The following is a 27,787-nucleotide window of genomic DNA, read 5'->3' on the forward strand; positions in this document are numbered from 1 at the left end:
GTTCTAAGAAATTGACATTTTATTGGCGAATGAGCTAATTACAGTACAGTGAGGTTAACTGTTACAGTTTGCCAGCTGGTATTTCCCGTGAAATCAAACTTAAAAATCGTTTGCCGACAATGAATGTCGAACATGAGGTGGCAGTATTGGCAAAGAAGCTTGATAAAATCGTATCAGACGCCCATTCAGTGAGTATAAACTATCGTAAACACGTCATTGTTGAAGTATGGAGCACCAATCAAGTACCAGTCACACTGCTGACTATTCTACAAAATAGAGGTTGAATTTCCCGGCAGTTGTAACTTGTAAAGATAATGTAGGCTTAGTTAAAATAACAGATGATGAACTAATCAAAAGACAGAGAAGTCAAAACATGTTTACATATTTTTTTATGAGCTTGTGTACCCATTTTGTTATTATCTTACAATTGTTTTGTTTGCTTGGCAATGTGCAAAGACTATTGATTTTTAATGGTTGGAGGATAGGATGGATTTTCGTACGATAAAAATGGATTTTTCAAATGATCAAGATGGTAAAGCCAAGTTTAACATTATATTGAAGGCATGCATTACTTTACATTAAAAGTGATTAGATTTCAACAAGATGAGGAAAACAATTCAACTTTTTAATGAAATAAGTCTTGTGGAATATTATAATACGTATACAAATGGCATCAAATAGCGTCATTCATTTGCTCTCCTTTTGTTAAGAATCAAGATGTTGCAGTAGATTTGCTAAAAACTTTGAAAGATCTTCCAATCACTCTTGATGTCCTACAGGTTAGATTATAATTTTCAAGCATTTAGATACATCCAGTTAATGCATATGTAAGATGTTGCTCTAGGATGAACAATAGCTTAAGATAAGTGAAAGTTGTGTATATTAAACCTGAGGACATATAACATGAACTTAAAACAGGTGAAGATATGTATAACATATAAACAAGTAAGGCCTGTTTCAAACATCACACTTTACATTAGCTGAATGCATGCAAAACAAAATATAATGAAGAATTTTACCTCATTTTCTTTTGTTGTAGATGCATTTGGTGCATCTAAAATATGACATTTGAAATGGGCCTAAGATAAATAAAGAAACATTTTATAGCATGGGACAAGTGTGCACATGTATGGCATAAACTACAGCAAAATGATAAATAAACGAAGCCATGTATAAAATATCCACAGCAAATGAAAATATGTATGACACAAACATGAGACAAACAAGGACTTTTATGAAATATATGAAATATTTGTACCAGTAACAGCATTGTTATTGTCATTTGTTGTGAAGCATTAAAAATGTTATTAATATTGCAATTGCCATATCACCAAATTTCAAATGAGATAAGTATTATTGATTAGACTATTCCTTGGGTTTAAACTTATCAGTTTAAAAATTAGTGAATTTCATTTTCATTTTATGTGAACAACCTTTGAAATTCAAATATTTTAAAAAGGCATAAAAAGGCAATTTTAGTATTTTCTTTTACCTTGGCAAAAAGTATGACAATGTGACCTGCCTCAGCAATTCCCTCGGCAATTCCTAGGGGCCAAGGCAAATTTTTAGGGTTGGTAAATGATAAGACATATATTTTTATTGCAGAAAACACGAATTGGGATGACAGTGAATGTTCTTCGAAAGTCTAGTTCCAACTCTGAAATACAGACGATTTCGAAAAGTTTAATAAAAAGCTGGAAAAAGCTCCTGACAGGTTTGAAGATGATTCCATGATTTTTAACAGTTTTATACATATAAATTATGCAATTATGGTTGTAAGAATCTCAACTAAACTTCATCATATACTCCCATTTACAATTTTTTTGGCAACCAAGTTTTCTTGGTTATGTCCAAAGTATCAACTAGATTTTATTTAATTTTATAATTCTGTAAAAAGTCTAAGTTAAAATACAGGCAAAAAATTGAAAACCTGTAGTTTTAACAATGCAAAGTGGCAGATATTAACAGTAAGTCAGAACAAATTAAAAATTATGTTTGAAATTAAAGTACTTTCATTGGTAAAACCTTGGCTTCAAAATATTCATGAGAAATTATTGCTATGAGGTGCTGTAATGTGTTCTGATTTACCCTAGATCTGCCAGCGCATGCAATTTTAGACATTTCTTTGATCATTTTAGAAAAAGAAAGTTCTTCAAAAGAAGGTGCGAATAATGGTGAAAAAAAAGAGAAGTCCGGTGATACGAAAAATAAGACAGAAAATTCAATAAAGCAAGAAAAACCAAAAAAAAAATCCGTTCCAACTACGAACGACGATGTACGACAAAAATGTCGCGAAATGCTCGCTAACTCTCTAAGTTTGGCAAACAGTGAGACTAGTAAAGGTATACAGTTTTTATTATGGTGGTAAGCGCCTACGAGTTTGGGTAGTAATTCCGTGCTCAACATATACACTAAATTGATCCCTAATCCAATCTTACCAACATCTTGGTCATCATTTACCTGGTACGATGAGATTAAGGTTTAGGGTTTAGTTTGTGCGAGTTGCGATTGCTGTAGCGATGCCACCATATATAATAGACACATTCACCAAGTAAAATCTCTATAATATAGAACTTTTAAACAAAAATCGATATAGTACGTAAACGTCTTTGCTATTGGTAAGTATTTGACGTTGCGTGTTTGTACGCCTTCACGTTTAGCATTTTGCAAGGGTTAGTGAAAGTCTTGTGTTGACGTTCTTTTACTGTAAAACAGTATTAAATTAGATATTTTAATTTTTTGTTTAGATGTTGAAAGCATTGCCGCTGCTCTTGAGCACTGTATCTTTTAAACTTACTTAGCCCCTTAAGTTAATCCTTACAATGATTTTTCTTTAAGTGCTACGTATAATCAGCTTTTGCTGGAAACAGAGAAACTGTCTTGGATAAATTCAAATTTCGTTACATTCGTACGTGTAGGATGAAATAGGTTTCTTTGACAAGTATAATCCAGGTATATATGAAGAATTTAAGGACACAAATGCAAAGTATAAGGCAAGAATTCGAAGTCGAGTTTCAAATCTTCGCGATCCCAAAAATGAAAAGTTGAGAGAAGCTGTTTTGAGTGGTGAAATAACTCCTGAACGGATGGCGAAAATGACGGCTGAAGTAAGTGTTCAGTTTACGAAAGTCTTCAATGTAGACTTGCACGAGAGACTTGGAAATTACCAACGACACTGCAGTTTCAAAATCAGATCACTCGTTTAATGAAAAAGGTCTGTATTTTTTGACGATGCACCTTTTTTTTTAAGGAAATGGCGAATGACGAGATAAAGACACTTCGAAAAAAGTTCACCAAAGAAGCAATCAACGACGCTCAAATGGCCGTGACAGCTGGTACACCGACAGATCTTTTTAAATGTGGAAAATGCCAAAAACGACACTGCACATACACACAGGTAACATACACCCATACAAACTAACGTATGTACGATCAATTTAAGTATTTTTCCGTGATAAGAAGGAATTGAAAAATCGTGATTGAACATGCGTATAAAAGGACCGTAGATGCTTGTTTTAGAACCACGGTCTTTTTCTGAAAATTTCCTCATCGTGAGTGCCCCTCGAAACCGGCAGAGGCGCTTATTGAGTTATTTTCAAGTAAAGGTTAAAAATAAATGAATAATTTTATTCGCAAAAAGTTTAATAAAACTGTCAACGAATAGAATGTCCGTTAAGGTCTATTCCATCTCCAATTATGTATAAAAGTCTGTCACGTTGATGGCGTGCAAGCCATTGAGTTCTATAATAACTGGAGCGGCTATCTCAAGCGCGGCCTTAGATATCTGATGACGCCAAAAAATGGCGGATTTTGTCCTTTGCCGCTGGGATTTACCGAAATTGACCGCTTTTCCGAAAATTTCACAATTTCCCACTCCCTCCTGAGGAAAGAGTGAGGAAAATGTATGTGTGTATTTGGGATTCGGCAAGCATTTTTTGATGAAAATCAAGGTAAAAACCTTAAATTCATAACAGCGAGTCAACTGTGGTTGTCAGTTATATGCTCCTACGAGGATGCATTTATAACTGTCGGCGAAAGACCTATATGTCGGCTACACATGTATGAATGCAGATGTGCGTCGTTTTCTTACCAGCGTCAAACTTGTTTGATCAATTAAACTCTTTAGTCTATACAAAAAAGTATATCATAGTTCATCTCCACGGTTCACGAGAGAGAAGTTAGCTTATTTGTTATCATTGCTATTTTGCTTCTTTTCATGCAATGGGCAATGGCTTTTTTCGCCACAATTGTAGGATTTTTACTTGTTTCTTTAAAAAAGTACATATTAAATCTCAGGATATTTACGGATATTCTGTATTTGAGTTTCATATGAAATTTCAAAGACTCAAGTCTGCATATGTTTGGTAAATGAAAACAAACAATATTGTATAGAAATTACTTTAAGTAACCTTTTTGTGATGTTCTGAAGTGCAACTGCATCAAATACTTGTAAAGTTCTAGCACATTTTGATTCGGTTGTATTGATATATGAATTGGGCAAATTGCAAATAATCATCAAAACACTTATGCTTCCAATGGTGTTTATAATTCATTTGTAGTTTTAATACTTCTACCTTTCTTTTTCACTTTGTTTTGTTTTTCCTATATTTGCAATAAAAGTGCACTATAATTTGAATGATTAACACAGTTTTCACCTCAATAATAAATTTCATAAGCAGTTGGTAGTGCATTTTGTTCTCTGAGTATCCACATCTGGTGTTTTGTTCATACAAGAATGATGAAGTGCAAGTAGATATGTCATAGCAAGGCAATAAAACCAAATGAATTACATACCTATAGTGTACTTTTATGCTAGTAGCTTAAAAGCTTTTTAGAAATTAGAAAGTTATTGGATTATATTACCTCTATATCATCAATCTCAAAAAATAAGAAGCAAAAAATTTGTATAAAAGCTTTGAAAAGTGAAAAACTTTTCTTTAAAACAGCAGCAATAATGCATATGATAAATCTCCATTCTGTACTCTAATAGGTAAATAAGCTCAAATTTTTCTTAAAGAAATATAAGAAATATATAAGAAATATACAGTACAGTAACTTTAAAGGTTTCATCACTGAATCTTTAATGCTTCAGTATAATGCATTAGATATTAGTAACATTCAAACAACACTCAACTAAAATATTTTGATAAAGATATGACATGATTTAAACATTAAGTTACATAAAACCCAATGGCTTATACAGTTTGAAGCTTCACATCTGCATCGAGTCATCATCAATCTCAGTACAAATGTTTACATAGACACAAACTTTATGGCCTTCCATTTTACATGTTTGTGAATTTACATTTCATTAAGCATCAAAACACACACAACCTTCTTGCCATCTTTCTTTGGATCATGAACTTTAACTTCCAAGCAATCAAGGCATCCTTTGTGAATCCATTGTCTTCATCCATAGAATTTGACCACGATCAAATTAAATAACTCTGGATAGGGCAGACAATAAATCAATTATCTTTATAGCATTATCATTTTTTAAGACTCTACCTGGTCAATAACATCTTCCAGTCATCTTTACTCCTTGATCTTCCCTGCATGTTGTCAGCAAATAGAACATAAGAAGCTCTGCTCCAAATCATGGGTACCGTTGGGGCTGATCATTTCTTTTTGATACTTACTCACAGAGCAAAATGTGTGCAGGGTTTTTTTTGCTTTAGGGAAACTATTTTGCAAATAAATGGGTAAATTTACGATTTCATGTATTAACAAATGACAGAAAAGTATGCAGAATTTTATAAACAAAAACAGGAAAACATCAGTATATTAGGCGTTCAAGTCAGTCTTAAAAAATACGATCTTTAATATGTATATGGCTTTTCAAGTGCATGTATAATTGCTTTTCAATCGTTGACGGACTAACAAAACAAACAACTACCTCACCGGTGAGAAGCGATATGTTCCTTTTTGTGGAAACTACGACATCCAACAATTGAAGGATTGAAGTGTTGGAATTATAAAAGAAATGCCAAAAAAGAATCGTCACAGAATATGGAACAAATGATATCCATATTCTGTGATATCGTGTTTGTTTTTGAAAAATTCTTTATAATTTACTATAGACACCAGGAGAGGTCGAGAATATTATTTTTCTGCAAAGCGATCATTTCAGCGGAAATACGTCCTTTGGCCGCCATTTTTTTGGCATCCTCGCCCCAGTAAAGTTAGCCGCTGCAGTTATTATAGAACTCAATGGTGCAAGCCGATTGTGATAAGCGCTCACTGATATATATAGAAAGACTGGATAACGCAACCGAATTCTGGTGCCTAGGAAATTTTAAGCCAAATTTTGGGCAGTGGCGGCCATATTGGACTATCCACTTCTAGTATATATTTTATAATGAATTTTTATCATGATTTGTTATTTCTCTTTCAGAAATCATGCCAAATGTTTTATCATGATATTTAAACACGAGTTTTTGCCATAAACCGTCTTGTCGTCATAATAATTCTTTTTTGTCCCAAGAGTAAAACATGATCCAAAATAAATGCGAGAGTAGCAGTTTGTTGTGTAAAACCTATATAGAAACTGAAAAGTGGATAGTCCAATATGGCCGCCATCCGGCTTCAAGTCAGCCACTGATCTAAAATAGACTGGATAACGCACTAATACAAAATTTCCACTCATCTGAAATAGACTGGATAACGCAACTAATACCATTGAACTGAAATACATCTGGAACGATAAGTCAGAGGGGTAAAATGAAGCCATATTTTTTCATTTTCGCAGGTCGCGCCAGTCGTTTTGTAATAAAAAATAGCATTTTTTATAATTGTAAAATTTCAAAATTGAACTTTGCGCTAGTTTTTCAAAATACTATCGACTTTGTAGAATATTAGTTAAAATTATAGACTGTCAAAAAAAAAATCGGCCAAAAATCATAGCATTGCTGAGAAATTTTAAAGCAAAGACAAAAATTACGCAAAGTCCGTGCGATTTTTGTTGCTTTTTCTGAGTTTTTGAAAGTTCCAGGCGCACCCGAACGTTCAAACCACATAAATATTGTAATTCCATGTTAAATACACAAGTCTATAAGGTTTCGTAAAAATTGAGCAATTTGCGAAGGAGAAAAATGTATTTTTTTACAAGCATTTTTCATGCCATGAAAATACATATACTGCAAATATACATATAGCTCAGTGTCATAAAGAAAATTGAAAGATCTTCGCAAAAACAGTTCTTAAAAAGCTATTTAAAAATCCAGAACATTTTTCAAATAAGAAACGCGCCATTCTTATTTTGTCTGTATAAAGCAAATAATAGGAGAAAAAGAAAATGAAAACAATGCATATCACGGCGGGCTGATAAGCCTGGTAGTTGATACAAAAACAATAATGAAATAAACAAGGAAAATTGTGTGCCATTCAACAAATAATATCACTGGAACATTGATAAAAGGACATGAATCATACTCGAAAATGGTGTATAAAATGCTATGAATATTCAAATATGTTTTATATAACATTCATATTTTTTAACATTTAGTTCCGTCTTGTAAACTTGCATTAGTTTGCCGATCGTTCGTCCTCGATTCTTGCTGAATATGTTTCTCCTCAAAAATATCTTGCTGTTGCATGAACTTATTCAGTTAGATGCAATTACAAAGAACAAAATGTTGAAAAAAACGACAAATAATTATTTTTTCACGTTTTTCTTCTGCCAAGAAGCTTAAAGAAACATCGCTCGCCGAAAAAAACGCATGATTTCAGGGGGGTTGACAAATTTTATTGGTATTTTGTCTTCAGCCAATTATTGGGGAAAACTATAGGACTTATCGTTCCAGATGTATTTTAGTTCAATGACTAATACAAAATTTCTAGCAAAAATTGAAGCCGGAGTAAATCTACCCGAATCCAAGTTGGGGACCCACTTTTCTATAGATTTGTATTACAGAGTCACGGTTCTTGCAATATTTTGCCTTTACGCGTTTCTGATCGGAGCAGTTTTCTTCCCACCACTATAAAAAGATAAGAATACTTTGGACGAAAATTTACGGTTATTTCGACTTCACAACGCTGTGAAACTTGATTCGCAAATTTGAAGGAGTGAGCAACTCCACAATACACAAACTTGTTCCAAATAAGACGGAGGGTTTTTCTCTCAAAGTCGATTTGAAATGTAGAATTTATGATGGTAGTCGAATTTTCGGTAAAAGTTAGGTTCAGTCAACCATTTGTATTCTTAAAGTAAATGGTTTGAACCCGTGGAGTATCGTTATATGTTTGTAAATGTAGGTCGTCCAGGTTGGTATAGTCCTGAGAAGGACTGTTTTTTTGTTGTTGACTGACGTTTCGACAACCTTAGCGGAAGATGACTACTTTTATATGTTAGTAAGTTATTTGTTGTTTGTAGGAACGAGTTTGTGTGATCTTGATCAAAGTTTAACTAACATTCGTGAGGGACATAAACAATGTTTCAAACAAATACTGGCCACATGATTTAGGAAAACTTGCTCTATTCAACCAACTGTAGCATTTGGATATGGCCTTCATCAATATCCAACATATGTATCAATTGCAGTCTGTGCAACTAATACTGCAGTACTAATACTGCAGTGCTGCAAGAGGTTGCACCTCTATACATGGCTCATTATATTGCCAGATGCTACAAAACAAAACAGCCTACGCCCTACATTACTTGTTAAGAAGTTGTTGGTTCAAAAAATTACAAAAGTGAATTTGCTTTCCTGTCTTTAAAAGGCAGGATTATCTTGTTTCCAACCAAAAGATATTTTTTTATCAGTATGCAATAAAACAGAAAGGTGTTTATAACTTCTAATGGCAGTTTACTACAAGGGAATACAATTCCTGATTCTACAGCTTTGCATAGACTGCAATTGATACATATGTTGGACACTTTAGTCAATAATAACCATACTTCCTCATTGATGAAGGCCATATCCAAACGCTATAGCAAGGCGTGGTGATTATAATATCTTTATAAAATAAATTAACAAAAAGTAAGGAAAAAAGCTTTGTGAATTTGTCTTATTCCTACATCAATAGTATCTGGCTCACAAAGTCACGGCAAAAGTAACGTGCAACAATCTCTATAGAGTGTAAAGAATGATAAAATAAAGTTACTTATTTTGCAAGCATTGAAACTTATTCTAGACCATAACTGCCTCTGAACTTGGAAAGCGAGCTGTGAATTATCTTGCCTTGGCAGTTGGCAGCAATGGGGCCTATTCTTGCACAGAAAATTTTCAAATGAGCACGAACGCCGATATTACACAGCTATCGAGAGCATTTCAATGTCAAATTGTTTTATAAAACTTGTTTTATCCATTACGGATATTTGAGATTAGTAAAAGGTCGTGAAATGCTTAAATATTCGAAAACTACGTTTGTCATTTGTTTGTATCTTCTGTGGTACCCGGAAATGAATTTTTGCATAAATGATTCGGCTTAACTTTTTTGCTAATTATAGAAACTATATCCAGACTATTACAGCGCTGGGAGAAGTGTGGGAAAGTGTTTTTTAAATTTCATTTACGCTTTTAGAATGAAAATAAATAAAAGACGTATTTTTATAATGAAATTAATATTAAATTTACATTGTAAAGTAAAGTTTCATGTGAAATTTGTTTTTGAAATGAAAATACAACTGAAAATAAAATTGACACACGGAAAATAGAGATGATAACGATGGGCCACCATAGTTGTAATAAGAACAGCCCCGATCAGAAACGCGTAACAGGCAAAATATTGCAAGAACTGTGATTCTGTAATACAAATCTATAGAAAAGTGGGCCCCCAACTTTGATTCGGGCAGATTTACTTCAATTTTTGCAATTAGATGCGTTATCCAGTCATTTCAGATCAGTGAAGTCAGCACTAAGTTGTGTAATCCAGTTTTATACATATCCAGTTATTTCAGATGCGTTATCCAGTTATTTCAGATCAGTGAAGTCAGCACTAAGTTGTGTAATCCAGTTTTATACATATCCAGTTATTTCAGATGCGTTATCCAGTTATTTCAGATCAGTGAAGTCAGCACTAAGTTGTGTAATCGAGTTTTATACATATCAGTGATAGCGCTGCACTAACGTTGCCCAGGTAAGTGCAGCGCTTAAGAGGGAGAGGTGCTAAAACGAGCATTTTCGGTATTGCCACAGTATAGAAATAAACAGTTGACCCACTCTATTGAATTTTTTTGTGTAGCGCATATCTTATTACGCATGTGATAAGCAATAGTCGCAGCCAGTCAATTGCCTTTTTTGACCAATAGGAGTACTGAGATGGCTAGCCGCAGCTAGTAATTAATTAGATATACAGCACTAAGTTGCACAGTGGAGTGAGACTACTGTTTGTTTCTATATTGTGGTATTGCGCTTGACTTGTTTTAGTTCAAAGAAATATCAAGAATGCCTAAGACGTTGACCAATACTTGTGCTTCTTTTTTACATTAGGTGCAAACACGAAGCGCCGATGAACCTATGACCACATTTGTATACTGTCAAGAATGCGGAAATCGATGGAAGGTGAATAAAAATTAATTTCAAATTTTTTATCGGCGCAGTGTCTTGTGAAAGGTTATTTTCGTTGAATGAGGCAGTATTCTTCCTAAGACACGTTCAATATTGAACTTTTCGTAGCAGCATTCTCTATATTATATAATACGGCGTATGATGAGCGTTTCTTTTAGAGCTTTTTGCGTTGACGATTCGAATACTTCACTGACCTTTATTGTATGACTTCATAATACATGATGCAAAAATAAAACCTTCCTCAGCTCAAATATTAGCCATAAATTTAAACTCAAAAATTCAGTGCAGTTTGATCGTCCGTCATTCTCAATTTCAAAGCTTTTAAACCAACGAAATGCGTATTAATTTGTTCTGCCGGTTAGACTGTTCTTCCTGTCGATTTAAGAAAACGTTACGATCAGAACTATCAGAAAATAATAACGCTAAAAATGTGATTTGTAATGCAAAGGTTTATTGAAAAGTAAGACTGTATCACCACGGAGATCGTTAGTAAATTAGACAAATTACATAAGGATTGCATTCGAGTTGTTACCGCTGTCCCCCGAGCCATTCTGAGAACGGTAATTGGGAGGTGGGGAAGTTGTTCATATATTTAGTTGTACTCGACTAATTTTTTTTGAACGTAAATTTATTGATTCTTTCAGTGAATTGTTTTCAAAACAAATTTGTCGGGCACAACTGAATATATGAATACCCAAAAAAGGTGATAACATTAAAATCATGTCATTGTTCGTAAACCTTTGTTCAAGGACACCTAAACTTTTTTTGTGAACAAATTTGATAAATTGTAAACTTAGTATGATAGTAAAGCATTGCTTGAATTGGCTACAGAATCATAACGCTGGACCTGGTCAAACATTCCAGAATTGTGGCATAGCATTGCAGAAATTTTGGCTCTTGACGAAGTATACTCGCATTTCGAGTCTCGTACCTAAAATAAGACGTAAATTTTCAAAGCAATTATAATCCCGTCCATCTTCCACTAAATCCAAGTTGGAAAACATGCCAGAAAGAACCGTGGTATATGGTTGCAGTAGCACTGCGAAAATACGATAGAATATTGCAATGTTATTTAATTGCAAGTGTAAGCTGTGTTTCACAAGGCCTTGCGTCAGGCCTTACCCGAACATTATTCTACGTCTACTGTATATCAAATTCGTTGAAACAACATATATAGGTGTATTTTAACACCTTTAAACGCGTGTGATTACGTATATAAACGCGTGTGTATAATTTATTGAAATTAAACGTACAAAGACAGTGGGTTAGAAACAATGAAATTATTTCTGCAGTGTCACTTTTTTGGGGACACCAAGTAGAGTTTTGTGATTTTAGCGATTCTTTTGGAATGTAGCTAAGCTAAGGAAACCACGAATATATAAAAGTTTGCAGAAATTTGCTATTAAGGAAAGTTTTTACAAGAGTGACCGCTTGGGAAAGGTTTAGGCGGTTTTTTAGCACGATATGTAGATGATGAAACTCGTCAACATGCTCTGGGCAGTTGCGCTATTCTAGTTTCGGCGTTAAATCCAAACTTTTAAGTGTATGATTTTATTTACAGTTTTGCTGATTCATCGTTTATTCTTGCGACAACGCAGCCTGAAAACTTGCCACTCGACCGGGAGAGGAAATTGCCGTGGAAAGACTTTACACTTGTGCAATGTACAAAAAAAAAACCATCCAGAAATTTGAATGTAATTGGCAAACACCAGCTTTCAACACAGGCTTTCCACTAAGCTGGATTTGCTATTTAATGTTCATAGATAAAATAGAAATTTATCATTTGAAATGTGTTAACTGCATTTTTATACAACGGGTCCTTTAACATATCCTTAAACATTTATTCTCTTTTCAATAAAGGCGGGATTGTACCATTTTAAAGTGTGTGTTAATCTCAAAACGACAAATGTTTTTTTTTATATCTAGGCATTTATTTTTGGAACACGAATATTCAAATGATTATACGTCCAACAAATAAGCTGTGTTCATTTATTTCGACCTATCCGGCTAGAACAGATATTAATGCTTGCATATTTACTTTGGTTTCGTTTGCTTCTGTCACGCTGTAACATATGTTAAAACAAATTTCAAACGCGCCTTATAGTGACATAAACGTGGAAGGAGTAAATCGCATAAACATGCATCTTGTGTAATGAAAGGCTTAGAAATGATGAAGCTCATTATTAGTCTTTCGAAAAATCAATTACATCATGGAATTGTTTTCATGTTTTCGTTAAGATTTATTAATCAAAAGTCGGAGTATATTGTCGTAGTAACATAATTCCAGAAAAACAGTACCTTCACCATCCTATGGCGACTCTTGTAGCTGACGTAACAATGCCATTCTTCTTTTTACAAGCTCACTTTCACTCTCGCTAGATGAAGTACGTCCATCATCCTGGTCAAAACATTAATTTTATTTGCACACTTAATTGTTTTTGCCAAATACGAAATTTTTACCATATTCGGTCGGATGAGCATAAACACACACCCCTGTTCAGGAGTTAACAACTATATACAGCAGGTGGGAAAGTTGGTTCATCAGAACAAATCTATTAAAAACTTGCATGTAAGACCACAACTACACACAATGCGACATGACACAAAAAATAAGATGAAAAGTCATGCATGAATGATATAAAGGACGAAGTTTAGCTAAACAACTAAAACAAAAGCTGACTTAAAAGTAAAAGAAAAGAAATTCATCAGCGAAAATCAGAACGAGCTTATTTTAATAAGAGAGTAGTAAGTATGTTTCGTCCAGCTTGTATTTATGCAGTGCAGCACAACTACCCGATCCTAATGAAGAAAAAGTGCAATCACACACTTTACGATCAAAAGTTCTTTTGTAAACATTGTAAACAGTAACACCTTCTAATTTTCTTTCTTTTCATTGCTTTCGTCATTTCCTTGTAAAAACTATTTGAGATCACGCTTTCTTGTAAATAATCACTTAGCTGGATAATGACTTTGAAAGAAAGTCGAAGTACTGCTTCAAATTTTGTCACTTGTTGTTATAACTCGAATCTTGAATTTACAAGATGATGTTTTTTGAAGAGTGTTCTATCATTTATTTTTTGAAATTGTCGGCTGGAAAAGGATTTATGCACATTAAGACTTGCTTTATTTGTTTGTAGATGTAGATCGTCCAGGTTAGTAGAGTCTAGAAAAGGGTTGTTGTGGTGTTGATGTTGACTGACGTTTTGACAACTTTAGCGGTAGTCATCTTAAGGGGCCAACAGTCATTTTTCTCAGGACTCAACTAACCTGGACAATCTACATCTAGAAACATGTAACGATACTCCGGGGTTCAAACCATTCACTCTAAGACTTGCTTTGTTCGAAATCTTTTTTGTCAAGTTTTTTTGTTTCTACGAGCCATTTTTAAATAAAGGGAAATGATTTAGTTATTTAGGTACCTTCGTATTTCTCTTTGTTTCATGATCCGAACGTGATTCATCTGAATCTTTATGAGGTTTCCTTTTCTGTTTTTTCTCATTTTTCCTTTTCTTTTTATCATTTCGCTTTTCTTTTTTGCTTTCTTTACTACTTTTTTTTGCTTCTTTTTCGCGTGTTTTTTCATCGTCATCCGTTTCGCGATCGTGATTTTTGGCGCGCTTGCGATCTTCATCGAGTTGTTTGTCTTCATTTCCGCGACCTTTTTCTCGAACGCGGTCTTTCTCGCGCAAACGCTCTTCTTTTTCACGCGAACGTTCTTTGTCGCGCGAGCGTTCTCTTTCACGTGATCGATCTTTTTCTTTGAGTTCATCAGATTCAGATCCTGACGATGGCTGATTCAACCAAAAAGAAAATATTAATTCCGCCAGGTAACACATGCTCGATCAATGCACATCAAAAGTTAGCAAACACTTACTGAGTGACGGCGTTTCTTCTTCGCTTTCTAAACAGAAAAACGAAAAAAATTCAACATAAAATAGGCATTCTTAAAACTTCTTACAACAAACAACCTTTTTATCCTTCTTATGTTTTCTTTTGCTGGAAGCTTCTCTGTCTGAAAAAGAAAGGATGAAGGACATACTTTTCAAGCTCTTTTATTGACCAACCTTTGAAAAGTATTGGGTTAATATAGAACTTTGTAGAGCGTACGAGCTACCTCAAAATTTACGCTTAACTACCCTCCCTGAGACTAAAATTAAACCCTAAAAAATAAGACATGGAAGGATGGGGGAACAAATTAATATGATTTATATACATACCAGAGTCTGATTGAGAGGAAGCAGAAGGTGATCTTGACTTTCGGCGACGCTTTCTTTTATGTGTTCTCTCTTTGTCTGATTCATTATCAGACTTTGTGGAAGCCTACCACCAAGACGATAATTTTTTTGAAATTGTTTGCTTCAGTCTTTCTTATGTAGTTTTAAATGCGTTAAAGTAAAAGTTACCGAAACAGATCTTGAACGCTTTCTGTGCTTCTTATTTTTCTTGGCTTTCTTATGGCTTGACCTCGAAGAATGATGATGACCACATTCCTAAAGATTATATATTCAACCAAATGATATAATAGGAAATGTTAGCAAAAAAGGTTATAAAATGCTGCTGCTGACGAAACTATAAAGATGGGATCGCACTTGATAAAACCACAAGTTTAAACATCAAAATACACCTGATCAACACCATAGAATGACGTAAAGAAAAACTCAACTCTTAGTATTAGACACAACCTAATGAAGACCCTAGATTGGGGAAAATCACGACTCAAGTTTTAACAACAGATCACTCCTGATGAAGACGGTAGAGTGGAACATACAAGGGTCTATCGTTTCGAAATAAGATCACTCCCCATGAAAACAGTAGGAAAGATAAAAAAAGATGACTTACGTAAAATCGTTAGTACCTGGATTAAATCTGCAATGTACTCCTTAAAAAGTCTTATTCGTTCGGCTTCTACAGTCATTGCTAGAAACGCCGGCTCACTAACAAATCTTTCACGAACCTACACGCATACAAGAAAACGTGTATAACAAGAATGTTTACTCTTTGTCCTTGGGAACGGTTGCCTTTGCCATTAAAAAGTACATAACAAAAATTTATGCATTGTGGCTCGAAAAGAAGGAATTAAGGCAAAGGGGTGTATTCTTGAGGCCAAACGTTGACTGACAATGGGAAATTGTGAGAACTTTTGTAATGTTACCCACGTTTGACTAAAAAAGTTCTGACTACAAAACTCGATATTGTTTAATTTTCTCATTGACCTAAATGACCATGTCTAAATTTACACAATAAAGTTTCATTGTTTACCACGTCCCAAGAGCTGTTTTCATCTAATTCTGGGGCAGATTTCAGCATCTGTTTGAATGCCATCTCTCGTCGTCGTAACTGTTGATGATCATAAAAAATATTTGCGTAACATATTTGCGTTGAAATATGCCAGACTTCTACAATAAGAATAGCAACTCTTGGGGCTTACTCATTTAGTTCGTTCAGATTAAGTATGGCAATAAATGATTTGGTCAAATTGAAACGATCAAGAAGATCATAGAAAAAAATGCCAGAACTAGTGCTACGATATCGTCAGCGATATTACCCATAACGTTTCTTACGCTTATGTTTTAAACCTTTTCAACTTACATCTTTTTCCTCTCGCTTAACTCTTTCCTTTTCCCGAGCTTCGGCTTTGTCGTATAGCTGAAATTTTATAAAACAGTTTCATCAAAACGGTTGGCAAAAGTTCAAAATTGAGATGCTGGTCATCATACGAAAAGCTTTCCACTAAAATCATGACATGACGCATGAAAATACTTCACATAACAAAATTTTACAAAAGATATAGTTCGCAAAGTGTTGGTAGAGTCTAATCCACTGATCTCGAAATAAGACTGAATCAAGCAACTCTGTATTTGTGATAAACAAATCCGAAGCCACAGTCGCCATCACTAAGGGACCAACAAATTGAAAGATTAATTTGATTCAACAAACAAAACTATGAAAAATTTAGCAAAATCATTCTTTAAAATAATGCAGAAGGTGAAAAACAACCTTTGGGGCGATAGTAAAGAGAGTCAGAAAGAATAATCGGCTTTATAACAACATACTGCAAACAGGTTTCACCCCGAATCACTCGTAAAAAAGGTTTTTAATTTTAAAGGATTGATCACATTGTGATCGTAAATGAGAGTATTTAATCAGTTAGTATTCCTGAAGTACAATTCCGACGATTCTAGGTTTTTCCATGAAGTTCTGGGCTATTTTCCATAGTTTTTCCATACCACAGTAGAGTTACCGATGACAAAAACCGCTGCATTTTGATCATATTTCATCATATTTCATTGAATTTTTAGCAATTCTATAAACTGATTTATCCCTCAGTTATGCTCATGTAGTTACATGTTGAAAATTCAAGATTATTCGCGTACAAATCCCTAATACAATTGCCCCTTATTTTCGCAAGTTGGTCCCTAAGCAATGGCGGCACTCTTTCTAATTTTCGTTTTCAATTTTTGGCTAGATGCTTGATCCAGTCTTATTTCGAGATCAGTGGTCTTATCCATATCAGGATAGCGATACAATTATTGTTGGCTATTGACTTACACCAATTATGTACTTACGTTGTTGAATGTCATTTTAATGTTTCCAGGATCCAACGTCGCAGATCTATCGTCTTTATGTATCATGTTAAAAAATTGCTCATATTTACTGTTTAGTTCGACTGTGTAATCTTCATCCTAAAATCAAAGAACTATAAGTTTAAACATTAAAACACTCCTGATCAACACCATAGAATGAAGTAAAGAAAAATTCAACTCCTAATATTAGACACTACCTAATGAAGACATGAGGATGGATGGATGGATGGATGGAGAAGATGTTATAGTTTTCAAATCACTTGTAAACAATGGAAATAACGCAAAGTTTAATTTTTACTTGAACATAAGAACGCAGAGGGAGAGAATTGTGTAATAGCGTCAGATACCTTCATAATTTCTTTAATGATTCGTTTTTCTTCGTTAAATTTCGACTTCAAATCTTCGACATAAAACTTGAAAAGGTCCAGCGGTGTTGATCCTTCGATAAAATAAAAAAAAAAATAAAAAAAATTGTCGTCACATAACAAGTCACATCAACACATAGAATGTTGACACTTATGCTTCCAATCAAAAAATCTCATCTTTGGACCAATTGAATTAAAAATAATATACTTAAGACAGCAAATTGAATTCATGTAACAATTAAAGAGTTTTTTTTTAACAATTCTGCTTTTTTGTCTTAAGTACTAAACCTCGAAAAACTGTCATAGGCTCTCTTTTGAGCATCACAACGATTCAAATTGACATCAGAACATAGACAAATAAATAGCTATCGTCAACGACACTATACAATGGTTAGCTATATAATAGTTTAGGACGGCAACCAGAAATGGTTAAACTGCAAGATATAATTTTCAAGAAAAACGATTTGTTTTATGTGCTACAATTTGCGACACTGTTCCCACATAATTCTTGGAAAAAGAATTATTTATATCAAAAAACACACACGAACTGTCAATAGGAAAAATAGTTGCCCACATTATAATTTGATAAGCCAATAAAAACGTTCTTTTATCAAATATCTTGACAAATCATTGCGATGCAAAATATGTCTACAGGTAAATATTTCATTGTCATCATTCTCAAAACCTGGCAATCATAAGACATAACATTTATTCTTTCCTACCTGGCTGTCCAAGCATTTTACTGAATCTGAGATCAGCGCTGATCGTGGGATACATTTCAGACCACAGCGACATTGAATTAAGTTCATTTGTACTGTGAAGTTCGTCTAAAAGGGCCTAAATAACGGTTGAAAAAATTTGTATTATACTTTCGATGAGAGTATTTTTGAATTTTGTAATCAACTCCTGATGAAGGTATTTTTCATAGCATCAGAGGACACTGTAACTTAAACCACGAAGCAAAAATTAGCCAAAACGATTCCAAATACTTTATAAAATAGAAACAATAAAACGCTTGAAGTAATTGGTCGATAGCCGTGTTTAGCCGTTTTAGCCTGTGCAAAACATATCTGAGCTCAACCAAGTGAAATAATTCAAAACAATTAATCAGTCAAAGAGAATTTGCACATCGATCACCAATACATTTTAGAGGAAAAATTAAAACGTTTGTTTCTGCTCAGCTCTCGAGTTCTCCCAAAGGTCCCCCCAGTTTGTATACGCCTACGCAAACACAGTAAATATTTTTTTTTCTTAAACCAAAGTTCGAGATCTGAAATAAAAGAACCAGTCAAAACATTGAGGGCAGGGGGGATGGTGCAAATTCAGTCGTGCTATGTAAATTTCAGGACATAACCACTTGTTCATATTTAAAAAATTAATGTTTTACAGTGAGTGAAAACCGAAACAAATACAAGTACTAAGTCTAATCAGGAAGTAACAGTGTATTGGCCTGAACCTGCAGGCGGTATCCTCTTACAGGATGTGTCCGTAAGTGGACGTTGGACTGCACGTACATTGCAATACAAAACTTGCACGTTGGCTACAAAACTATCCGGACATTTTAGCTATATAGACGGAATAAAATAACAAAGGTAAATTAAGGTCCGAGCCAGACAACAATATAGGTACAACAACACGCACCAACGGATAAAAGTAAGATAGCTAAGTCAGCAAATTGACCTCGACACTCACTACAATGAAACACTTTGTACATTTTCTCACCAAAAATCCTTCTCTGTTTTTGCGTTGTTGTCTGCGCTTCTTTGCCTTTTCTTTCTGTTTTTCTTCAATCTGTTCTTGTTCTAACGTCCTGATATGATCTTCAAACGCTATCAACATATCCTCTTTATCCATATCTACAAATAGAATTGTTCATGATTACCATTTAGTTTTACATACGATTCAAACCTTCCGATAGTAGACATTAAATTTTTAATGATTACATATTCCTCAGGGTTAAAAAATAAATAAATACGGCCTAACAAATTAAGTTTTGTTTGGAAGGCCAAAAAAATTGGCGCCTGCAATTTCCAATATTAATTTTCCAAACGTAGCAATATAACATGATAGCAAGTACATATATTCCATTGCAATTACTAAGCCCTCATTAACCGAGCTCGAGGTTTTACGGAGAAAGATCGGACAGAACTTTTTTTTGTATAGACCGAGCTGTACGACGAGGTTTGTTAGTGTCGAATGTTAGTCGAGTGTTTTACCTAAAAGCGAACCTTCCGAATTTCGCCGGCTATTTCAAAATTTGTTTACCAATCGTCTCTAAAATATGGCTTCTAATATCATTCAAATATACAAAGTATTACTCGTGTCTTTTGTTGCCGCAAATATACCAAGGAATAAGCAAAGTTGGTAATGATATCTAAGGGGGTGTTTACATGATCCCGGGTAGCCAAGATTCAGCGAAGCGTTAAATGATTTTGGAAAATGGAAACGAGTCAATATTTATCATCAGGCAAATCTTCTTCAGCAATTTCATAATATTCTGATTTCATAAATACGCAAGCATTTAAAATGAAAACAACTAATTTGGCCTAATTTTAATATTACCATTGGAATAACTTGTGGCACTTTACGAACAATTGTAATGTTTCACTGAATCCCGGTTAGCCAGGATCATGTAAACAGTCCCTAATGTATACAAAGAATTTTAATGGTTTTTCTCTCAACAGTTCTTCTTAACATCCGAAACATTAAATAAAGAACTCTTATCAAGTGTAATGCTCAAACCATGCAGGCAGCTACAACTCAAAAACATAAATAGACGTCAAGTGCATCTTAAATGCAGCCATTCATCTTAAGTCATCAACATTCTTAGGCAATTTCATATTCTGTGTATGTTGTTCCTTCAAAAATCACCATAAGCGAATCCAGAGTGAATCTGAATACATTAATGACGACATATTTTCTATTAAAAATTTATTAGCAAATCCTATTAGCGATATTTTAGTCCTTAAATATTTTTAGAAATATTTAACCAACAATTTTTTTGTCATAGTTTGTTTATTTAGAATGAGCTACTAAAACGCACAATGTCTTACCCTAGATCTCCAACTGAAAATCGTCATATCAATCAAATACCTTTAATACGATCATCTTTGATGTAAACAGGCATATCTCGAAGTTCATCCAAAGCCTAAGATAGAAATATCAATTCAGGGACGGCACAAAATCAATAATTGGCCGGGGGGGGCTATATTCATATATTATACGTTATCTGTAAATACAATTGATTTCAAAAGAACCTAATTAAGTAGAGCATGAATATTATATATGAATATTAGCTCCCCTGCCAATTATCAGTCCGCCGTCTCACCTGGAATGGCTGTGTATCACATACGTATAGAATTATCAACAAGTATTTGTTTATGATAAACACTAACGGAAAAATCCTCCACCACAGATTTTTCCCCGAGAAACATTTCTAATCTATGCAAATGTGTCCGTTAAGAATTTACATAAAGCATTGGTTCACAAAAGCTCAAGCCTAGAGTCTCGTGTAATCCTTCCTGCTTTATAGAGAACATAACCTGGCGCCACGTAATGTTTAACAAATAACGCTGGAGAGGCAAGCTTACAAAAAAATCTAAAAAGTAGTTGAAGAAATCAACATTTGTAAGACCTCTCTGCATGCAAACTACTTTTAGCCACTGCATCCTATAATTTAAGAAGAGCGCCCTCAATTTCAAATCCTGCCAGTGAATATTACGTGAAGTAAACTGCACCACACAAAATATTTTGCCTTTAGTTTAAACTTTACATTTAAGGTAAACTCCTTCCAAGGAAGTAATTATTTCAAATATTCCAACTCAAATCACAAAAAATAAAAATTTTGTTTATAATACACTTACCTCAATCCACGTGGTCCTATATGTTACATTAGACATACTATTGAAGACAGAAATCATGAATTCCCTGTTTTCAATTCTTATTTCTTTCTCGCGTTCTTTTTCTTTCTTGGCTAAAAAGAAAATAACGTCTTCAAACACGTCCTTGCGTTCTCGTTCCCTCACTGCGTTCCACGCCTCTTCCCCGTCAAACATTTCGGCCGCGCGTGCCCAGCGAACTGACGACGACATCTTTGGATGATACTCGAGGAACTTGTGAAGATCGTCGCGAGCTTTCCGCGCCCTCTGACGGATCTCTTCCTTATAAGGGTGAGTGGAAAATTGCATTTATTTCGATGTTGATCTTCTCTACACACTGTGCTTGAAGTCAATTATTGGCTGTTGACAAGTGGCATTATAAATAATTCTGACCATTTTTCCTTTTTCGGGGCAAAATAAGTGCTTTCCTTCTCAACCCGACTCAACTCGAGAATAAAAATCACACGCACTCATCAACCATGAAGTAATCTTTTCATATCTACGTCATACCTTTTCCTCGTTGGCTCGTTGTGTCTTGTATTCATTGAAAGCTTGTTTCTTTTCATTCATTTTCTTCAATGCTCCATACCTTGTGTCAGCCACAATCATTTTCATTGCCGAGTCCCAGTTCATGGTTGATGATACACCCTACATTTATTAAGAAAATTAAGCCTATTTTCCACTAGCCACGTATTGTAACGTATCGTAGCTAAACGTAACACACGCATGCGCAATGTTACGTTTTGCTACGATACGTTACGATACGTGGCTAGAGGAAAACAGGCTTTACTCTCGTATGAAACGAGACTTCACGTACAATCGCAATTAACAACTGCAAGGAAGGTTCATCAAAAGAAAACAAAATCATCATCATTGATCAATTTTCAAATATGCTTTTCAAAAAAGTCCAATAGGTGATATTGATTTTAATGGTGTTGCAAAATTGACGTTGCTTCTCTGTAGTTGTTTCAAGTGAACTAAACATAAGTCACAAAAGTTTTTAAAACAACAGAGCTTCGCATTGAATATGAAAATAAGCATGTAACGAAAGTTTTAAATCAACAATCAAGCATTGTTTTAAGAGGAAGATAACAAGAAATTGTAGACATTTCAACTCGACAGTGGATACGGACATTTATGTCCAAAAAAGCAACCATTCTCAAGTCGAAAGTGCAAAATACCGCTGACGGCGGCTTACTACAAAACTTTTATTCAAGAAGACGCGAAAGTGATGAAACACGGAATACTTTTAAAATTGGTCGGTTTTATTATTTGCCCACGCATTCTAAATTATTAGACATAAATAAATTCGCTAAACATGGTTATTCCAGCTAACAAAACCATTGTAATTCTTCTTTCTAAAGGCCAGTCCGTTCACACAATCCGATTTGCCGAACCCAATTGTATCAGTTCCGATTTTGGGTTGCTTGTCTAGACGGTCCGATAATTTTGTTGGCGGATATTTTAAGAGATATTTATAGTTATGGGAGCAGACCACGTCTAAGTGTTTTTCAGAGTATTTTTCAAATATAATTTTTCGCGCCAAATCAAATTTGGGTAAGTTATGGAAAGTGAAAGTCTGGGGCTATTCGGGTTTCTTTTGATCTTGTCGGATAAGAATAGAACAAGTTCTCTTTCCGTCCGATTTTTAAGATTGACGTATCCATCTGTAGGAGGATCACTTTATATGTTCGCACAATCCGTTTTTTAAAATCCAAATAAAATCAGATGCAACAAATCAAATCATGTGAACGGGCCTTAAAAGAATTTGCACGATCAACACGATAAATGGAAAAACTACGTGGATAACGTGTATTTTGAATACAAAAAAAAAAAATACGAAAAAAACTAAAATCAAAAATCATATCGTCTAAAAGTACCTTTTCCTTCAGGAGTTCTTTAAAAGCATGTTTTGCCTCCTCTTTCGTTTCATATATGAAATCTTTCTTTGGATTTGAGACCGGAAGAGTACTGGGATCAGTCGCTTTCGTGGCACTAAAGCAAAACAATATGATCCTTCAGTTATACATCGAGTTTTGTAACCTGCGAAACTATATATGCAGACATGAGACAAACAACAAACATTTTGCTGCCATTTTTAGTCTTTAAATTCTCACGTGATTAAACAAAAAGTCTTCTATACAGGGAGATTTTCTTAAGTCCTGGTTGAATACACTTAAGATAGACTAAACAATACATAAGTATCGTACTAAATTGTCAAACCTCGTTTTAGGGTCTTTTTGCTGACCATCAACCTGCGAAACACCCTCAGCTTGAGATTTTTGCAACGCCTTCTTTGTTCTTTGTTCTTCCTCTTCTCTTTCTTCGTCCCGTTTCCTCTCCTCCCTTAAACGTGAAAACAAAATAGCTACCTAGACTATTGGATTTTTCGACCGTTTGTTTATTTATTAAAAAAACACATTAGCCGCTTCGTCCAGAGAAAGGCGTGTCATAGCGTGTTACTAAATTGAACATTTTAAAGTGCTTATGCAACGAATTTCGACCCCCTTATTTTTTTGCTAAATAAAAAGAAATTAACATCCTGACTTTATTATTCAAATCAGAAATAAAATTGAACTTTTCCATTAATAGTTACGATTGTGCAAAAGGTGCCATTTTTGGCACTTCCTGTGCAAACTTTAAAATCGCCATTTTACTAACTTGTGACGTCATAAGTGAAACACACTTCCAGTGTGACCCGACCAGTAATTTTAATTACTTTCAGTAATTTTTGGCCAATTTTTGCTATGTTTTGGTAATTAGAAAATTTTGGTAATTACTTTTGTAATTTTTTGAAATTTTGGTAATTTTTGACTTGGTAAGAATAAGATTCAGTTTCAAACTTTCGTAACTTTTAAATTGTTTGTTTTTCACGACAATGAAGTTTTGGTGTTTGCTCGTGTCAAACTTGCACGTTTTGAGCACAGTCTTGTTATGTATAAATAATAGTAAGAAAATTCTGTAAGTATGGAAACACTGAAGGGTTATTTCAAAGCTATGGAAGCACAATGAAAACAACCAATAAAATTTGTCGATATCTGGTTGGATTCTATTGTCGCTGTTTAGCATTTCGCATTATTTAGGTATGTCAGTAATTTATTATACCGTAAATAACGTTAAGTAAAGTAAAGCGGCTGTACTTAGATAGGGAGTTTATTAGAAAGAGACGTTTATGTCATTCCATCACCTTGAAAGTTTTGTTTCATTCTAATTCAAATCGAAAAGCCACAGTAATAATGATATTATCATAATGATAGGGGGTTTGTGCGTTTGTTCCTTCTCCCGGGTAGATAATTGGCGTGAAATTTCACCAATATAGCGGGAATTACATGCCGCACATGAAAATTGAGAAACTACCATAGATTTCGAAAGTTCATGAAGCGGATCTTTAAATGAGAATAAAGATCTTACCTTGAAAGAAGTAAAAATAATTTTAACTTCAATGTCAGTGCAGTAACGTTTAGTGATTTGTGTGAGTTTGCGTGCTCCATCGGTCAATGTTCGTATCACTCCAGTTTTGTAATTTAATGGTGTGAAACACTAAAATAATTTGTCAGTAGTCTTAAAATTTTGTCAGTAGTCCTAAAATCCACTCTTCTGACATTCTGACAACATTTGAACGAATCCATTACACACTAAGAAATAACAAACAAAACTATTCAATCTTAAAAACGGAACTTGGTCATTTGGCACATACATACGTAACATCATACCATCCAACACCAAGAGACCTGAAGAAATATAACAATCTACGGAGCATTCGCAATAACAAAATCATTTTTTTAAACCTGACAAGGCAATAGTGTGGTCATTCTGGACCGTCAGGTATACATTAATTCTTGCCTCACCATCATTAACAACATATCTAAGTTCAAACCACTCGATCATGTTCCTACAATTTCCCGTGATGCAAAGCTACAACGACTGCTACGTAAGTTCAAGAAAAAGAACTCTATTTACGAAAAATCATTTCAAGAAATGTTTCCTGGAGTTTCACAACCAGCTCGATTATATGATTTACAATATACCTCCTATCAGACCAATAGTTTCTTGAATTAATTCGTATAACTACAACTTAGCTAAATACTTCAGCTCTTTACTTCAACCCCTCATACCTAACGACCATTCCGCTTTAGATTCTTTCAGCTTTGTACATGAAATTTTTTTTATTTCTTATGACGTTGAAAGCCTTTTTACAAACATACCACTCAACAAAACCATGCACATTGCCATCGATTTAATTTTTACAATTATGTTTAAGGTTTTTAAACATAAATAATTGAAGTTAAAATTTTAAAGCGTACTATCAGTAATTTATATTTTACCAATATATTATGATTGAAACATGACCTATAGAATGAGCCTTATATAGGCTACAGCTATTAGATAACTTTTACATCTGACACTTTTAATAATCATCATGTATTTTTTACACATGCTCACATTGTATTGCAGAGATTCTCATTGTCTTAGTTGTGTATGTAATTTAGTATTTTTCCTGTTGCTGCTCTCTAATGACATTGGATCACTAATGTGTCATATCTGTAAAGTTATAAAAAGCACCTTAACAAAGCTCAAAACCTCAAACAAGATCGAGTTTAATGCGATTTTCCTGTAGATTTTCCTTTAAAGCGATTTACTCAAGAATCGTAAGACTAAAAAGGAAAAAGACCAAAATAAATCGCATTTATACAGAGTCGTGCCGTTGCTTCAATATTTCAAATCTAGCCATTACACAACAATGTTTCCGACAAAATATCATATATAAAAAATTATACTTTCACCTATCTGTTTCTAAATACTTATTTTAGCATATTGTAAAAAAATTTTGAGCAGGAATCATTTTTCAAGCCAAGAAAATAAAGAAAAACCAAGAGGAATGTGGCGTCCACCATATAAATCTATAGTTCGTATAAAAACGTGTTTCACTTACGACGTCACAACTTATCAACATGGCCACTTGAAAAGTTCGCACTTTAGATGCATTATTAAGTAGTAAATTAACTAACTTCTACTCAACAGAAAATATTCATTTATACATCAATTTATTCTAAAACTATGGATTTTTAGTCAAACGAGAAAAAAAAAGAGGGGAGGGGGTCGAAATTCATAGCATTAACACTTTAATAGAAACTCACTCTTCCAATTCCTCTTCTCTCTTGATTCGCTCTAAAAACAAACAAGTTTAACTCAGTTAAATATGCGCTCTTTCTTCTTAAATTAAAAAAAAACCCATTTGACTACGCAGTTCAAAACCAAATGAGAATCACCAGATTTCAGGTGACTCAACGTGATCCTGTTGAGTCACCTGAATTTTTCAGGTTTATGAGACAATTGCTTCAATTGTCCAGCAAAGTGCGAAGATCATATCTTCACTTAATTTCAAACACCGCACTGCATATAACATTCTTTCATATGACATTCCTTTCACGGGAAAACATGAGCCCAACAAATTGACCTGCTCTCCACTGTGTGACTTCATAGCTCAGTTGGTTAGAGCACTGTACCGGAATCACCAGATTTCTTAGTCTTGGAAACAGTTGCACGAAGCTTATATTTAACTGGATAGTAATCTCTTCGATAGTTTTAAAAACAATCCAAAATTGAAAAAGCTATGTTTTAAATTATACAATCATCTCAATCAATATAACAAATAGTCAGTTTTATAGCAAAGCTTGAAGACAGACAAGAATAATAATGGATAAAGAAGATTTACTCCATTAAAGTGCCTACAGTACCGTTCACGTATATCTCAACACTTTTTTGCGTATAAAATACGCGTATGATATGCGTAACATATACAATGATTATGTATGTATGCATGCGCGTGCAGCATTCAAGCTATTTGAAGCATTTATACGTGAAGCATTTAGCAGAGTTCCCCCTAATATCTGGGGATCACTGGATCAATGATGTCAGGAAAAAGGCTTTCACCTTTTGGCTAAGGAAAGAATTATTATTCGTAGAAGATGTAACGAAAAAAATGTTTAATAAATCTTAGCGGTTCCATCGGAGCGTTAAATAGATAAAAAACGTTTAACAGAGAGGAGCGTTTGTTGCATTAGTTTAAAACAAGTGAAAAGAAAACAATAACTAAATGCGTTCATTTGATAGGGAACGTTTACTGAATCATTTAAAAGCAATTGAAGTCGCCTTTATTGCTTATTATATGCATGTCGCACAATAAAACAATTCTCCCTTCCTTCCAAAGAACAATAATTCGTTACTTAACATAAGATGAAAGCCTTATTCCTGACATATTTATCCAGTTATGAGTGAGAACTGTGGTAACTATTTCACGTATAAATAGGTTGAATGATGCATGTCCATACGTACATAATCAGTGTATTTGCTACGCGTATCATACGCACATTATATGTATTTGTATCCTACGCGTACCATATGCGTATCATACGCGTTGCGTATGTTAAGATATAGGTGAGCGGTACTGT

At 34.2% G+C, this 27,787-nt stretch overlaps 2 protein-coding genes and 1 long non-coding RNA gene across 5 annotated transcripts in view; 1 reads left to right on the forward strand and 2 right to left on the reverse strand.

Annotated features, from left to right (window-relative positions):
* LOC124450229 (transcription elongation factor S-II-like) lies at positions 1 to 12,389 on the forward strand. Its single transcript, XM_047000833.1, has 9 exons — positions 1 to 188; positions 711 to 779; positions 1,606 to 1,714; positions 2,139 to 2,342; positions 2,748 to 2,780; positions 2,953 to 3,107; positions 3,251 to 3,397; positions 10,431 to 10,502; positions 12,070 to 12,389. The coding sequence occupies exons 1-9, from the start codon at positions 120 to 122 to the stop codon at positions 12,076 to 12,078; spliced, it is 867 nt and encodes a 288-aa protein (XP_046856789.1). The 5' UTR covers positions 1 to 119; the 3' UTR covers positions 12,079 to 12,389.
* Positions 1,019 to 5,551, reverse strand: LOC124450233. Its single transcript, XR_006949916.1, has 3 exons — positions 5,509 to 5,551; positions 5,335 to 5,447; positions 1,019 to 1,079 (listed from the first exon to the last, which is right to left on the reverse strand). It is a non-coding gene; the product is annotated as an uncharacterized LOC124450233 (long non-coding RNA).
* The window catches only part of LOC124450227 (pre-mRNA-processing factor 40 homolog B-like), a 24,274-nt gene continuing 7,615 nt past the window's right edge, over positions 11,129 to 27,787 (reverse strand). For 2 of the 3 annotated variants that reach the window (XM_047000829.1, XM_047000830.1), the window contains 20 exons: positions 26,474 to 26,504; positions 23,559 to 23,681; positions 23,216 to 23,330; positions 21,846 to 21,983; positions 21,321 to 21,617; positions 20,551 to 20,605; positions 19,180 to 19,313; positions 18,180 to 18,294; positions 17,440 to 17,531; positions 17,075 to 17,191; positions 16,098 to 16,154; positions 15,768 to 15,845; positions 15,364 to 15,462; positions 14,912 to 14,998; positions 14,726 to 14,828; positions 14,477 to 14,520; positions 14,383 to 14,409; positions 13,928 to 14,299; positions 12,807 to 12,906; positions 11,129 to 11,439 (listed from right to left, as the gene is read on the reverse strand). In XM_047000829.1, the coding sequence (XP_046856785.1) occupies positions 12,817 to 12,906; positions 13,928 to 14,299; positions 14,383 to 14,409; positions 14,477 to 14,520; positions 14,726 to 14,828; positions 14,912 to 14,998; positions 15,364 to 15,462; positions 15,768 to 15,845; positions 16,098 to 16,154; positions 17,075 to 17,191; positions 17,440 to 17,531; positions 18,180 to 18,294; positions 19,180 to 19,313; positions 20,551 to 20,605; positions 21,321 to 21,617; positions 21,846 to 21,983; positions 23,216 to 23,330; positions 23,559 to 23,681; positions 26,474 to 26,504 (2,174 nt within the window). In that variant the 3' untranslated portion in view covers positions 11,129 to 11,439; positions 12,807 to 12,816. The remainder of the gene's footprint in view (positions 11,440 to 12,806; positions 12,907 to 13,927; positions 14,300 to 14,382; positions 14,410 to 14,476; positions 14,521 to 14,725; positions 14,829 to 14,911; positions 14,999 to 15,363; positions 15,463 to 15,767; positions 15,846 to 16,097; positions 16,155 to 17,074; positions 17,192 to 17,439; positions 17,532 to 18,179; positions 18,295 to 19,179; positions 19,314 to 20,550; positions 20,606 to 21,320; positions 21,618 to 21,845; positions 21,984 to 23,215; positions 23,331 to 23,558; positions 23,682 to 26,473; positions 26,505 to 27,787) is intronic. The other variant, XM_047000831.1, reaches the window with a different exon arrangement.

Source organism: Xenia sp. Carnegie-2017, unplaced genomic scaffold (assembly GCF_021976095.1).
Source record: "Xenia sp. Carnegie-2017 unplaced genomic scaffold, XeniaSp_v1 HiC_scaffold_24, whole genome shotgun sequence".
Classification (NCBI taxonomy): Eukaryota; Metazoa; Cnidaria; class Anthozoa; order Malacalcyonacea; family Xeniidae; genus Xenia; species Xenia sp. Carnegie-2017.

Excerpts from the sequence above, each read along its gene's own strand:
- LOC124450229 (XM_047000833.1), top strand. The coding sequence starts at position 120 with ATGAATGTCGAACATGAGGTGGCAGTATTGGCAAAGAAGCTTGATAAA. Across the intron at positions 1,715-2,138 it reads CTGGAAAAAGCTCCTGACAG|AAAAAGAAAGTTCTTCAAAA; the intron begins GTTTGAAGATGA and ends TGATCATTTTAG. Across the intron at positions 3,108-3,250 it reads TGGCGAAAATGACGGCTGAA|GAAATGGCGAATGACGAGAT; the intron begins GTAAGTGTTCAG and ends TTTTTTTTTAAG.